Source organism: Pararge aegeria, chromosome 22, assembly GCF_905163445.1.
Source record: "Pararge aegeria chromosome 22, ilParAegt1.1, whole genome shotgun sequence".
Classification (NCBI taxonomy): Eukaryota; Metazoa; Arthropoda; class Insecta; order Lepidoptera; family Nymphalidae; genus Pararge; species Pararge aegeria.
The window spans coordinates 8392681-8408101 of NC_053201.1; the positions used below are offsets into that span (position 1 = coordinate 8392681).

At 36.8% G+C, this 15421-nt stretch overlaps 1 protein-coding gene across 1 annotated transcript in view; it reads left to right on the forward strand.

Moving 5' to 3' along the window:
* LOC120633773 (histone-lysine N-methyltransferase trithorax-like) overlaps positions 1–11970 on the forward strand; it is a 67948-nt gene extending 55978 nt beyond the window's left edge. The window contains exons 3-6 of the mRNA XM_039904115.1: positions 3639–3688; positions 8667–8859; positions 10508–10756; positions 10835–11970. Of these exons, the coding sequence (XP_039760049.1) occupies positions 3639–3688; positions 8667–8859; positions 10508–10756; positions 10835–11968 (1626 nt within the window). The 3' untranslated portion in view covers positions 11969–11970. The remainder of the gene's footprint in view (positions 1–3638; positions 3689–8666; positions 8860–10507; positions 10757–10834) is intronic.
* The last annotated feature ends 3451 nt before the right edge of the window (positions 11971–15421 follow it).

Consider the following 15421-nt stretch of genomic DNA (forward strand, 5'->3'; position numbering starts at 1 on the left):
TATTGTTCCTTTAAAGTTGTATAAAACAGTCCGCGACAAGACCGACTATTTTTTTAAAAACTCATTCGCGGACCAAGTCGTACGGGTCTGCTAGTTGTAAATAAGATTGTATAAGCATCTGTTACCATCAACTTACCACTCTTTAACCTATTTTCAGCGCGCCACCTTCTTAGTAGTGAATTGCAAATGTCGTCGTGCATTTTGTCCTATCCCTTTCACTGTGACCCAGATTACAACACCGTTCCTTTGACCGTTTGTACAAAGCTAACGATCTGATATTTTACTATAACTATCTAGCTCAGCACGTAAATATAAACACGCTCACGAAACAAATATCACGAAGATAATATTTTCTCCAGATAACAACCTATTGTTATAACTTTAAATTTTACCACTACCGTTAACTTGTACCAGCTGCACTTTTTTATATATTGGATTGGATTGAAGCAGGGGATACTTTGCGGAAATTCATAATATATTATGAAAATTGGCACTACATAAACTCATTATACTAGTATACGGATTGAAGAAATTATAAATTGCACCATACAGATTTTCCTGCTGTTCGCGGAGTTTAGCAAATTAAGCTTAATTTTCATAAGCACTTTTTAATGTAATTATTATCAAAAAGTCATTTATCAATCCGAACGCCATCTATTGAATGTTATCCGAAGTGGTCAACCTATAGATATTAACCTTTTGTTTTTTTTCCTAAATAAGATATTTATAATAAGTCACCCTTTTTTTTTTGATGTGGTTGAAGAGTTTTATTGCCTCCGACCATTGGGCAGGACGGAGGTTATGTAGGACTCCCCCCTCTAAAGGGGGTATACCTAAACTTAAATGCTCCACCATGACATGTCCCTCTTGTTGGATTTGATAGGCGCCTGGGGAACCCGTTGCATACCTCCCGGACGTCTACCAACATAATAAGATTAACTACTTATTAAATTGCGAGAATGTTACCTCCTATTTGTATAAATCGAAAGAGCGCGAATCACTAGATTGCGCTATTCGATTCCATACAAATCGCAGTTTACTTTCACGAGATCGAGTCACACTAGCCACTCAGAACATATTCAAATGGAGGCCTGTGTCCACCAATGGGCTAAGGTTATGGGGTTATGAGTATCGACCCATCACACTGCTCTTAACAGGCGGGCTGTAACAATAACTTTAGTATATTATTGAGTAACATAAGCCGACAGGCTTAATATGGCTCGGCTAAGCTTGGTATGATACTGATTATTTCTTGACAGAAACTTCTAGATGTCTGTGTCTTCAAAAATATGAATCAATTCATTAACAGGGCATTAAAGCTTTTACTAGGAAACGTAAACAAGCGCCCAGATTAGTTAGCCTTCAAAACAAGTACTCAAAATCTGTAAGCAGTTTAATCTAACCTAGTTTTACTGCGAGCACAGTTTTAACTAGTTATTTAAACTGTTTGGTACTTGGATTGCTAGTTTGAGCAATTAGAGATCCGAGGCCAACGTCCAAATGGTTTCGGATTCCACAAACATACGCTTTCACTTAAGAATGACACTCTCCATTTAATAACCGAAGAAAGCAAGTAACAAATGACTGACAATAGTGCCAAATTTGTTGTAAATTTGTAAAAACTATGGCAAAGGTTTACTCAAAAAATATTAGCGTTTCGGTTCCACAGATAAGTCTCAGAGAAATGAAGTAATGTATCTTTAGAGCCAGCAAAGTTTTTTTTCAGTTTTAATTTAGTAAAATAAATATTTTTTGCATTTTGAAGTTGTACAACATTCCGGTGGCCGTTCGCAGTCTTCCTCATCAGTAACAAACTGATACTGGTACTCTTATCCTTGAAAGATTTCCGCCCTCCATCAGATCAAATCTTCACTGAATTAAAATGGGCCCAAAACAGAATCATCAAATTTGGTTTATATTTAATTGGCAGCGTAACAAACATATAAAATTAAACAAAGCCTAATTGAGAAGCTCCTCTTTTTCCATACAACTCAGACCGATATCTGCACATTACCTTCAATTATCATAAAATTAATAGACGCCTAATTGTTAATTTTTTTATCACTGTCATTTTAAGCACTGGGTGAAAACATGATAGGGTCCGGTTACATCAGAGATATTGAAAAAAGGGAGGAGTGTTACAGTGAAAGTATTTATTATAGTTTATAGTTCTAATTAAATAAAATCGTGAATTGGAGCATAGGAAGAGCTGATTCCAAACAAACAAATTGTCTTCGAAAACATGATAGGGTCCGGTTACATCAGACATATTGAAAAAAAAAGCGAGGAGTGTTACAGTGAAAGTGTTTATTATAGGTCTAATTTAACAAAATCATGAATTGGAGCATAGGAAGAGCCGATTTCCAAACAAACAAATTGCCTTTGATAACTAAAGTGATACCTTTGTTCAAATCGTAACGGAAACGCTGAGAACCGCCTCTATTTCCAAATGTCCACGTTATTTTTCCTTCCTTTCACTGGCGCAACACATAATTACAGCGTTGTGTCACGTACTCGTTAATTTGCCACTGCGACAATTTCTGTACAATTGCCGGAAATTTTGTAAAACGCCTGAGAATAAGAATTAAATTAAGTGTGGGGTTTTAAACTAGCATCCCAAAAATAAAAAACGTTTCCCAATACGACGTGTTTTATTTTTATGTCCTCACTAGTGGTTGCCCGCGTTCTTACGCGTTTATTACGGATGTTTACAAATTTCGTGGGAACCGTTCGTTTCTGTGGGATAAAAAGTAGCCTGTGCTACTTTAAGGACGAACCTTCCAACTTGCTTGATGCCAAAAATCAAATTGAATGGTTGTTTAGTTAGAGCGTTAATGACGGACAAACAAACAAAGACAGTTTTGCATTTATAACAATAATAGTAAGGACCATTATTGTCAGCCATTTAATATTCCACTATTGCTTACGTGTTTTATCATCATCATCATAGAAACCGATACACGTACACGTATACACGACTTTGTCTGGTGGGAGGCTTTGGCCGTGGCTAGTTACCACCCTACCGACAAAGACGTACCGCTAAGCTAGTGTTTCGGTGCGATGTTGCGTTGAAACCGATTAGAGGTATGACTACTATACTCCCTAACAGGTTAGCCCGCTACTATCTTAGACTGCATTATTACTTACCACCAGTTCAGATTGCAGTCAAGGACAACTTCGATCAAATTCGGTCATCAGTTTGATCCAGATACAGTTTGATCGAAATTTAACTTGTTCGGCAAAAGGCAAGTTTGTGCTTTCTAGCTAGCTCTAAAATTACTGAATAACTGAGATTAAATGAAATGGGATACTTTTAACAAACTTCTAATACATATAAATGCGAATGTTGCTGCGTGAAAGAAGAACAACCCGAAAATCTAACATGATTCCCAGCCGGGAATCGAACCTGTGACCTCGTACTTAAAACCACAGCACTCACCGTAGCGCCAGGTCGTCAATATCAACAGCATTCTTACATACTTTCACATTCATAATATTACTAGAAATAGTCTAGAAATAACAGTAAATTGGATATGTTATTTCTATCCGCCATTGTTTTTGCGAGGCAATTTCTTCTCTCGTTAATAATATTATATGAAAACCAGAATATGTTTTAACTACGTATTGTATTATTTCAGGAACAAATAGCTCCTGTTGAAGAAAACCAGGAAGATGAAAAAGGACAAAGGTAAAAAATATATTCACTGTAACATGAAAATATAAAGCGCACATTTCTGTTTGCTGGATCCTTCCTCAGCTCTCTACCTGTAGTTTTTTCAATTAGTTTTTCCCATTGCATCCCAAAGGTATCCAAAGGTTGCCTGGCAGCGATAAGGCCGCCTTTTGTATTCTACTTTTGTCTTTGTATTTCTATTGTTTTTTTTTTTCCTAACTTCATTGTGGTGTACAAATAAAGAGTTAAATAATAATAAAGGTATGTAAAGTACTAAAATAATACATCTGGCAAATTGCATACAATTCTACAATAAACTATCCATTCACATCGAGGATAAGTCTCTTAAAAAGTTCAACGTTTGCATTAAACGAGAGCTTAAGAAAAGAAATGTCCTATTATAGTTTGAAGGACTACGTAATCGATAAAAAAGTTTGGGTGTGAATTATTGCTCTAACCAGGTTGCTCTTCTAACAATTATAATGACAATCTGAGATGATGATCACAAAAAAAACACCCGGCTAAAGGTTGTTGTGGGCTTCTTCTTAGATCAGGACGCATTTGGAACTTTTGTAGCTTTAGTTCAAATTACGAATATGGTTATACCTATCATCTCACTACCGTGTAATTTTCATGTAATGTAGGCATCGAAAGTACCACCTATGGGCTTACTTAAATAAAGATATTTTTGACTTTGACTTTGACTTTGACATCATCATCATCCACCCATTATCAGCCTACTTTTTAAACTACGTTTAAAACAAAGAGTGGTTTTGCCAGTCACTGGAAAGCACATCAGGTACGCTCATAATAGCTAGAAGGAGTCGCTGTGGTCGGATACGGCCAGGAGGATATATATATATATACAGGGTACGACCCACCTTCCAGAATATGAAGGGTTTAGGTCGTAGTCCACCGCGCTGGCAAAGTTCGGATTGGTGGACTTCAAACACCTTTGCGAACTTTATGGAGAACTCCCAAGCATGCGGGTTTTCTCACTATGTTTTCCTTCACTGTTAAAGCAAGTGTTACTTAATAAATAATAATAATAAATAAATATACTACGACAATACACACATCGCCATTTAAACCCAAAGTAAGCTTAACTTGTGTTATGGGTACTACGATGACTGATGAATATTTTTATGAATATAATACATAAATACTTAAAGCACAAACAGATAAACACTGAGACACTGAAAAACATTAATGTTCATCACACAAACATTTTCCAATTGTAGGAATCGAACCCATTCACAAACAACAGCCTTGGACTCAGAAAGCAAGGTCAATGCCTGCCCACTGCGCCAATCGGCTGTCAACTTATATGCTTAAAACGCACATTTTGAAAAATAATTATATCCCTTTTATCTTGAAACACTGGTACATTATATTACGTCAGCCTAATTGTACGCTTCTACATATGTTTCTATACAAATGGGCTCTGACAACTTTTGCCCCGCCGCATAAACTCCAGGCTGATCGTTTAGTCGGCACGAGGCCAAATGTGTCAATGTGTATGTACGAATGACATCCCATAGTGGCTAGTTCCGTCTTTCAAAATAATAATACATGTCGAGTTAAAACGTTTGGCGGCACGCATTTGTCGGTAGGGTGGTAACTAGCCATTCAAAATATATGAATTCCCTTATTAGCCCTGCCGGGAATCGAATCCTGGACCTTCGAATAACGGTTTACCACTGCGCCAAAGAGGTCTTCAAAATACTAAATGATACGAAATTTCTTAAAAACAACGCACTTCAAATAACTTATTTTTTCTAGTGATTAGTCGTTGATAGAGCAAAACATTATATTGTATTGCCAAGTGATAACGATATCCGGTGGGGTAACAGGGTAACGATTTGGGTATTACATGCTGTTTTCTTAATATATATTAAACTTTAAACGAGCAATTCTTGTATATATATATATATATATATATATATATATATATATATATTTATATATAATTGTAATCTCGGAATCGGCTCCAGCGGTTTTCATGAAATTTAGTATACAGGGGATTTCGGGGGCGTCATTTTATTTGTTTTCCGGTAACCGATTTAGTGCAGACGAAGTTGCACGGGTCAGCTAGTATAAATAAAATCACGTTCTCAAAATCCACAGTTTGCTAGCAAGGTATATGGCAGGACGACCTCTGCTAGTGTGGCTATAAAACTATTATTTGAAATATATGTTATCGTCTTAATAGTGTGTAGTGTTATTTCAACTAAGCTTGCTCCAAGTTTTAAGAGTGTTAAGTTTATTAATAAAGACCGTTTCCACTGACCAATTACGGTCACGGTGGTCAATCTCCAGTGAGGTTTTCCAACTCAGCGGGAGATATTATCATGCAAAAGTGTGCGCGCAAACACAGATACACACTCTATTTCCTCTCTTATAGTCCGATGGTTATGTAAATAATATTTATTTACTTCAATAACTTACATACACTACCTACTGTTTACCAAATGATTTTATAGTAACTTGTTATATATAGATAACAATAAAGGGAAAAACGAAACAAAAATGAGGAGTGAAAAACTGACATGTATTGGTAACTACTTGACTTTCTACGTTAGGTGCGTTTTAAGGAATTAAAATATCAAAATTCAAAATTCAAAATTCAAAATTCATTTATTTCAAGTAGGCCTAATACAAGCACTTTTGAAACGTCAAGTCTGTCCGTGTGTAGTGACTCTACCACCGGTTCGGAAGGCAGATTCTACCGAGAAGAAGCCGGCAAGAAACTCAGCAGTTGCTCTTTTCCAACATCAAAAATTTACATTTTATATTTTAACATTCATTTTTCTATCTTGTGAGAGATGAAAGCGGAGCCGGGTGCTTCCAAGCAACCTTGTCATTAAGAAACTCATCAATTGTATAATAACCTCGCTGTAATAAATGTGTTTTAACACATTCTTTAAACTTATGGATTGGTAGGTCCAAAATTACCTTAGGAATCATATTATAAAAGCGTATACTCAATCCCACAAATGACTTCTGCACCTTTCGCAGACGATATGCAGATGTCACTAATTTATGACCATTTCTTGTAAGTCGACTGTTTATATCCACTTTTTGTTTATAAAGACTAATATGTTGTCTTACAAATACTATATTGTTATAAATGTATTGTGAGGCTACCGTAAGTATACCAATTTCTTTAAATTTTTCACGGAGCGATTCACGTGATTTAAGTTTATATATTATCACTTGCTTTAACGGTGAAGCAAAACTTCGTGAGGAAACCTGTATGTCTAAGAGTTCTCCATAATGTTCTTAAAGGTGTGTGGAGTCCACCCATCCGCACTGGGACAGCGTGGTGGACTACGGCCTTAACCCCTTCTCATTATGGGTGGAAACCCGTGCCTTTAGTGGGACGGTTAACATGATGATGATACCTTCTCAAAGAACACAACAAGAAAATATGTTTAAAATTTATATTATTCTTAAATTTATATAATTTATCATGAAATATGTCAACATTTAAGTAAATTAGGAACGGGTGAATTCCGAAATGCAAATCCGACACGGCCGGAAATTGATCAGGCGTTGTGCTCGGCACGGGGGCTTATCATCGCCAATTTTCAAACTCCCAGCTTATACTAAGAACTTGTGGTGAAAATGTATTTACATGAAAACCTAAAACGCTTAGTACCGACCAAGGAAACAAACTAAGGACCTCACGATCCGTAGTTGAACGTGCTAACCACTAAACCAACGAAAATACTATCATCAAATATTATGCAATAATATTCTTCATATTTAATAACGGTAACAGATGCCACATCTGATAAAATTCTCATTAAAACAAAGTACCAACGTATAAAATCTCAAGAATACGCATTAGCTCCATTACACATTAGATTACCACGTAAACCCATGTTATAATGAAAAGGAATTTGTGTGGGAAGCATCAATTAATTTCACTCATGAAATAAACGAACCTTTCTCTACCAACCGAACCGAAACAAAATTGCGTGATGCGTACCTCTACTTACTACTAAGAACTACATGATTAATTTTCCGTTGTGTTAAGAATATGTTTCCTTTAGAAAATGATTAATTTTTACAATAACTCAACATTAGTTCGTAATTGATGCCAAATTATAGGTTATTATAACAGCTCTATAATTTAATAATGCATGTAAATCTAATTCCACGATGTAACGTAGTGTTGCAGTTCGAAGTAGAATCACGATTAACTATACATCTAAAATCTTAACTTTATAGCCAAACTAGCGACCCGATATGCAGAGGTCGTCCTATACGTACTCGTACCTTGCTAGCAAACTCTGGATGTTGAGAACGTGATTTGAATTATAATAAGGTAACATACTACATGTATACCCAAACCGTTGCTCTCTTTCCACATCGGAAATCATTGTCACTATAGTATAATTTTTTGCTCGATCAATTACTGAAAAAATAATTTATTTGAAGTATTTTTTCTTAAGAAATTTGATGTATTTTGACGACCTCCTTAGGCCCAGATCCGGCAGGAACAATTTGGAGATTTATATTTTCTGAATGGTTTTGGCCGTGGCTAGTTACCACCTTACCGATAAAGGTGAGCCGCCAAACGACTTGACGTTCCGTGTTGAAACTGAATAGGGGTATGCCGTATGCCATACCTCTTACAGGCTAGCCCACTGCCATCTTAGAATGCGGCATCATCACTGTATAATACCTTCAAATTATTTAATGATAGAAACATTCAGGCGATTTCAACCACGGTGGTTGCGGCTGATCCTAATATGAAATATGAAATTTGGCATGCATGTAGCCTTTGACGTGGAAAATAACATAGGCTACCTTTTATCCCGATTCCTTTAGTAGTTCCCGAGGGAAAATTGAAAATTGTTAACGAGCTTCAGATTCAATTCTGAAGTCCACGCAGACGAAGTCGCACGCGGAAGCCAGAAGTAAATAAATATAAATTTACAGGAATTTGAGTTACCATAAACATTTCATTTATTAAAATTTACAGAGGTGGATCCGAAGAATATCGGCCGGGTCAGGTGTATTCCCTCAACGTGCAAGAGCTTCTAGAACTGCAGCCGGAGAGAAAAGCACCTCTTGGAAGTAGTCAGCAGTTACAACAGTTGTACCCCAACCAACAGCAAGAGCACAGGCAAAATCTGCAACAGTTTTATTACTTGGAGCCGCAACTGAGTCGTCAGGTAAATATATAAGACAGTAGTTACATAGGCTTCCGGATTACTTTGATATGATTGCAAATGTACCCGCTAAAAATCTGGGAACAAAATTTTATGGTTTTTAAATTTTGGGAGTCGTTTTAGAATGTGTCGACATCATAAACATTATTACACCTACTACTGGCCCACTGCAAGACACGAATTTGTTAACCTAAAAAATTTTTACCACATTAGTCTCATCTATCTAGCACAAGAAAGAGACAAGAAGGAGTCCAGGATCCCCTACAAAATACGAGTACACTTGACGTCCCTTGCTTGAAATAGTGATAGAGATAATAATTATAAACAACAAAAGTCACATCCATATATTGGGACATAGATAGAACACGTCCTAGATGTACCTATATAGATAATAATAGTTATGTCGAGAAAAATAAAAATCTTAAATAGTTACAATTGATAACGAAATGAAAAAGCCACAACAGTCTACAAATCTAGACAAACTTGAACCGTCTAAGAACCAATATTTACCTATATATGTTACTAGCGTACCCAGCCCGCTTCGCCGGGCTAGATTTTGCTTTATTTTATTTAAACAATAAACTTACATCATTAAATTTTGAATTTAAGTCTCATAATATATTAAATCATTTAATGATGAATGAATACGGAGATACCGTATTCATACTGTTCTATTCTCTTCTCGAGCGGGTGAAGATCATTATCTACACCCATGTACACCCAACAATAGAATATCATAGTAAATAAAAGCTTTATTTGACAGTTTGACAGTTTAAAAGTAGGAGTGCTCCGATCGTCACCAAACTTTAAAGGATTACTCGCCAGGTAAATCCGGAGATTCCCTGAGAAGTTTCATTGAAATCGGTCCAGCCGTTTCGGAGCCTATACGGAACATACCCAAACACTTTCTCTTTTATATACATAGATATACGTATGTTTTTGATTTTGTGGACCTTATGAAGCCTATAGAAGTTCTTTGTTAAAAATAAGATTAAAATAAATAAATATGAGAAAATACGACTAGACGGGGTCCTAAAAATAATGGTCGTCAAGAACCAAGGAAACTAAAAATATTCCCCTAGTCCTTAACCCTAGTACACAAATAATTGTATGACACTCAACCAAAACCACCACCTTTGTGCCTATTGACATTACAACTATTTTGAAGTTTTTCATACAAAATCTGACATTCAAAATATATTCAGGATCTTTTTAACCAGTAATTTGTACCCTAGTATTTCGAACTAGCTACGAGTAGTATTTTAAAAAATACAAAGCATCCTCACAGAAACTCTTCTTTCAAAACATTACGGCTAGTTTTTTAAAGCTTTACTTTCCAAGTCCAGAATACTTGTGGAACACTAAATCCAAACAAAAAAGCAAATTATTTTTTACAGATTTAAGAGATATTCTAAGTTAACAGATAATCTAGACATATCGAGGTCAAAGGTAGTTATCTGTGTGTGCAGATATCAGAGTACCAGTGATTTAGTGCATGTTGCGGAACTCTGACATGTAGTTATTTCATACAGGTTTAAGCATTTTTCAATATTACTGATAGGAAACGGCGGCATAAAATATTTTATTTTTAGGATAGACACATTAATACTCCCATATATTTTAAATATGAGAAATGAAAATTTTGTTTCAGTTTGCTCTTCAACCATCACACACTGTAATCGCACGTCCACATTATTCATCTTATGGCGGGGAAGCATCAGTGGGAGCGGCGCTCTCTGTCAGTGATACCGGAGCAAGTTCATCTGAAGGGTTGGACCAAGAACTCCTAGCTCTCCTTGGACACCAAATAAGACAAGAGGACACACGCCCTCAGACGTTTACGCAAACCCAGCAAATACCTAAATTACAAGCACAAAGCGTCGCGAGTCAATATCAGCCGGTAAGTTTCATTTCTGTATCTAGTTTTAAATTAAAATATTAACAAACATATAAAACTATTTATTTTTTACATTTCCAGGTGGATGTGCCTTACACACCTAAACCAGCTAAGAAACCATTAAAACTCCGCTCCAAAATTCAAACCGCTTCAACGCCAACCTCAGCTCCTCAACAATACTTAATAGAAACAACCAACGTGCAACAGCAACAACCACAGCAACATCAACAACAGCAGCAACATCAACAACTTCAGCAACACCAACAACTTCAGCAACATCAACAGCTTCAGCAACTTCAACACCAATTCCGTCCAATCCCGCAAACTCAGAGAGTCCCGCAGACTTTACGCTACATCCCAATTCAATCAGCACAGGCAGCTGTTCAGCAACCTTTATATGAAAGACCTGAATCTCAAGGTCTTAAAGTTGTGCCCGCACCAAAACTTCAACAACTCAATCCCCAGTACAGTAACTACAGAATTCAATACCAACAAGAAGCATCTCCTAAGCAGTACCGAATCATCGACAATCCCAGGGCTCAATCAGTGAGACAAGAGCAACCCCACATTTTATCTAACGAAAGGCCAGTCACATATCTAAAACGATTCCCAGAGCCTGAAAAACTACGAGTAGTACCAACAGAACAGAGTGTTCACGAAGGCTTATCTTCAGGCCAACGTCATGTCCAAATCGCTGATCAGTACTACTTACGGCCTTTATATAGAACTAACGAGCAAAGAGCTCGATATGAAGTACCACCTGCAACGCTTAGACCGACAGAACAAGCTAGAAGCTTTGATACAGTAAAAACACCACTATCTTCTATTTACGTTAGCAAAAACATTGCACCCAAAAAAGTAGCAAGACCTGTCGTACGATATGAGCAAGTTCCAAAATTAGAGCAACCTTTAAGAGAACAAACTTACAGAATAGAGCAAGCTAGTACAGATCAAGTAAATGTTGAGCAGCATACTCAAAGTATTGAGGAACAAAGATCACATTTGCCACCACCCAGAAATAGCAAAGCATATACTCCTGAGGAATTCGCGGCCTTGGTAGCTGCAGGATATTCGGTGACACCCATACCTGTAACTCAAACAGGTACTCAAGTGGCCCAATCAAGATCTTTATCTGAACCCATAACAGTTCAACAGCGTAGGCTTTACGGTCGACGCCATCAGTATCTCCCTTTGAGAGGAGATGATGCACCATGAATAATTGAAGAACAAAATGTACATAGTATTAGCCTTAATTTTAGAGATTAAAAACAATAATACAATAAAATCATAACCAACTTGTTTTATTTAAAAATATGGAATAGTGGCAATAATTTGTTTATCTATGTGATTGATTTTAACGGACTGCAGACAAAAAAGGCCTGAGGTGTGTTATCAACATAATAGTAATGACGAATCTTATAAATGTGAAAGTTTGTTTACCTTTTTATTTTTTCTCCACACAACAATGCAGTAGCAAAAGCAAATAATTTGTATCACTTTTATTTTAAAATCTTTTAAAGGCACGTGGACGAAAATAAACTAGTAATGAAATAAATCTACCGATCTGCATACTCTTCTGAGCACAAACCAGAATTAATTAATTAATGAGGTATAACTATTACATAAAACATATTTTTCAACCAAAAGCAAAATGTAAATCAAGCTTTGTTCTATGAAGGGTTATTGGAGAAAATCTTCAGTATATGAAATTACACTGAGAGAACCGATAATTGAAGTAGACTTATAAAAAGGTCGACAAATGAGGTTCGCAGATATCTTGTGATTGAATTATATTCAAAAGGAATAACGTTTGATTTTTGGCCTTCGTATATCGACTCAACAACGACTTATATAAATTCAAGTTGAAACACGAGGTTTAAATCAAACGACTTTTTTTTATTACTTACAAGCTTTTGAATGAATTATCATCTGTTTCTTAGTGATGATGTAGTCTAAGATGATAGAGGTTTAATTGTCGGTAGGATGATAACTAACCATGGCCCAAGCCTCCCACATTACCAGAACGGAAAAAAGGAACAAATTCCAAATTACCTCTTTTGAGGATCTATTTACATATAAGATCGCAGTGCTTAACGCAGCGATAGGAAGGTCAACATATGCTGAATGTTTGTAATATCAAATAATGCTATGAGTCGAGTCGGTGTTCAGGCGGCGTGTTCAAAGGAAACTATTTTTCGGCTAGCTAGCTATTACTTCTTCTGTATGACAATAAAGAAACCAGTATAGACCGAGAAGCACTTGTGATGTAATATTTGATACATTTACGTCGAAATGGAATGTAATGTTAAAAGAATAGCTTTTGACGGTCGCCTGGCGCAATAGGCAGCGACCTTGCTTTATGAGTCCAAGGCCGTGGGTTCGATTCCCACAACTGGAAAAGTTTTGTGTTATGAACATGAATGTCTTTCGCTGTCTGGGTGTTAATCTGTATATTATATTTATGTATATCTATATATATAAAAGAGAAAGTGTGTGGGTATGTTCCGTATAGGCTCCGAAACGGCTGGACCGATTTCAATGAAACTTTTAGGGAATCTCCAGATTGACCTGGCGAGTAATCCTGTAAAGTTTGGTGACGATCGGAGCACTCCTATTTTTGAACTGTCAAAGACAGTTCAAAAATATTTTATTTACTATGATGATATTCTATTGTTGGGTGTACATGGGTGTAGATAATGATCTTCACCCGCTCGAGAAGAGTATAGAAGAGAATGAATACGGAGAGAAATAAATTATTTAATATATTATGAGACTTAAGTTAAAAATTTAATGATGTAAGTTTATTGTTTAAATTAAATAAAGCAAAATCTAGCCCGGCGAAGCGGGCTGGGTACGCTAGTTATTAATAAAAATATTAATCAGTCATCTTAGTTCCCATAACACAAGCTACGCTTACCTTGGGGCTAGACGGCGATGTTTGTATTATCGTAGTATATTTATTTATTTATTATCATCATCATTATCAACGAGTATACATACCTTGGACAAATTATTTCTCCTAAATACATAACCTCAAAAGAAATACAGAACAGGATTAATTCTACATGGAGGAAATACTGGTCGTTGAAAGAAATCACAAAAAATCCAAGGATACCACTGAAACTAAAGAGTCAGACATTTAACTCCTGTATTCTTCCATGTATGACTTATGGTTGCCAAACATGGGCTCTAACCAAAGAAAACCTCAAAAAATTAGAAACATGCCAACATAATATCGAAAGAAGCATGATAGGAGTAAAAAGACAGGATAAAATAAAACTTAGGCATATAAGAGGGAAAACAAATATAACAGACGTAACGTACATCACTAAAAAACTTAAATGGAAGTGGGTTGGTCATTTAATGAGAAGGAAAAAAGAAAATTGGGCTAAAGATATAACAGAGTGGTATCCTAGAGACGGTGAGAGAAGAAGGTGAAGACCATTCCGAAGGTGGGAAGATGACTTGAGAGCGACAGCAGGACCTCTGTGGACACGAAAAACCCATGATCGCTAAGCATGGAAGAACCTGGGGGAGGCCTATGGAAAGCAAAACAATCAAGCGTAACCGGTGTCTCAATAAGTAAATAATCAGTAAGATAAGATTGTTAAAAAGGCTATAAATAAATAAATAAAAAAATAAATCATTATCAACCCGCTACCAGCCAACTTCAGGGCTCCAGTCTCGGATTGAGAATGGTTTAACCCGCAGTCCACCAAGCTGGCTGGCTGTGATTTGGTCGACTTCACTTGCCTTTTGTGAACATCGTGAAGAGTTCTCTGTCATGAAAATTTCCTGATGACATTTAAATGTTCTCCGTTAAAGCTCAAATATTAAATTGCTTAAATCAGGGAACTTATTAGGGAAGCAGGGGCCGAAAAAGTAATTAGTGATTTACAAGGCACAGAAATTTGGGAATCTCTGTTCTAGACCAACATATCATAATGATATACTTTAGTAGGCACCTATTTTTGGTTTCATATGGCAGTAAATAACACGTAATGAGTTGCCTCTCATCGTCGACAGCTGTGTAATTTGATGCGTACAAAATAAACTAAGAGAATGTTCTCCTTTGAATGGGATATTTTCGCCCGGCGATAATGTAATACATGAAAATTGTGACCCTAGTGACTTTTCCGTATTATTATATTGATACGTGCTTAACCACGCCCGTTAATAATAAACGAGAAATCTGCAAGAAATATTGATAAAAGATGATATAAATAGGTAGTAGAGGTTTTTGTAACAAGTCATAGCCGCTAACTATGGGCCTCATAAGAAGGCTCATAGTCACTCAGCGGGCGATGGAGAGAGCTATGCTAGGAGTATCTCTACGTGATCAAATCAGAAATGAGGCGATCCGTAGAAGAACTAGAGTTACCGACATAGCTCAGCGAGTTGCAAAGCTGAAGTGGCAATGGGCGGGGCACATAGCTCGGAGAACCGATGGACATTGGGGTCTTAAAGTGCTGGAATGGCGACCCCGCACCGGTAAAAACAGCGTAGGTCGGCCTCCAATGAGGTGGACATATGACATCAGGCGAGTCGCTGGGAGCCGCTGGAGGCAAGCGGCCCAGGACCGTGTATTGTGGAACTCCCTACAAAAGACCTATGTCCAGCAGTGGACGTCGATTGGTTGACATGATCACTGACTCGTGCGCTACGCTT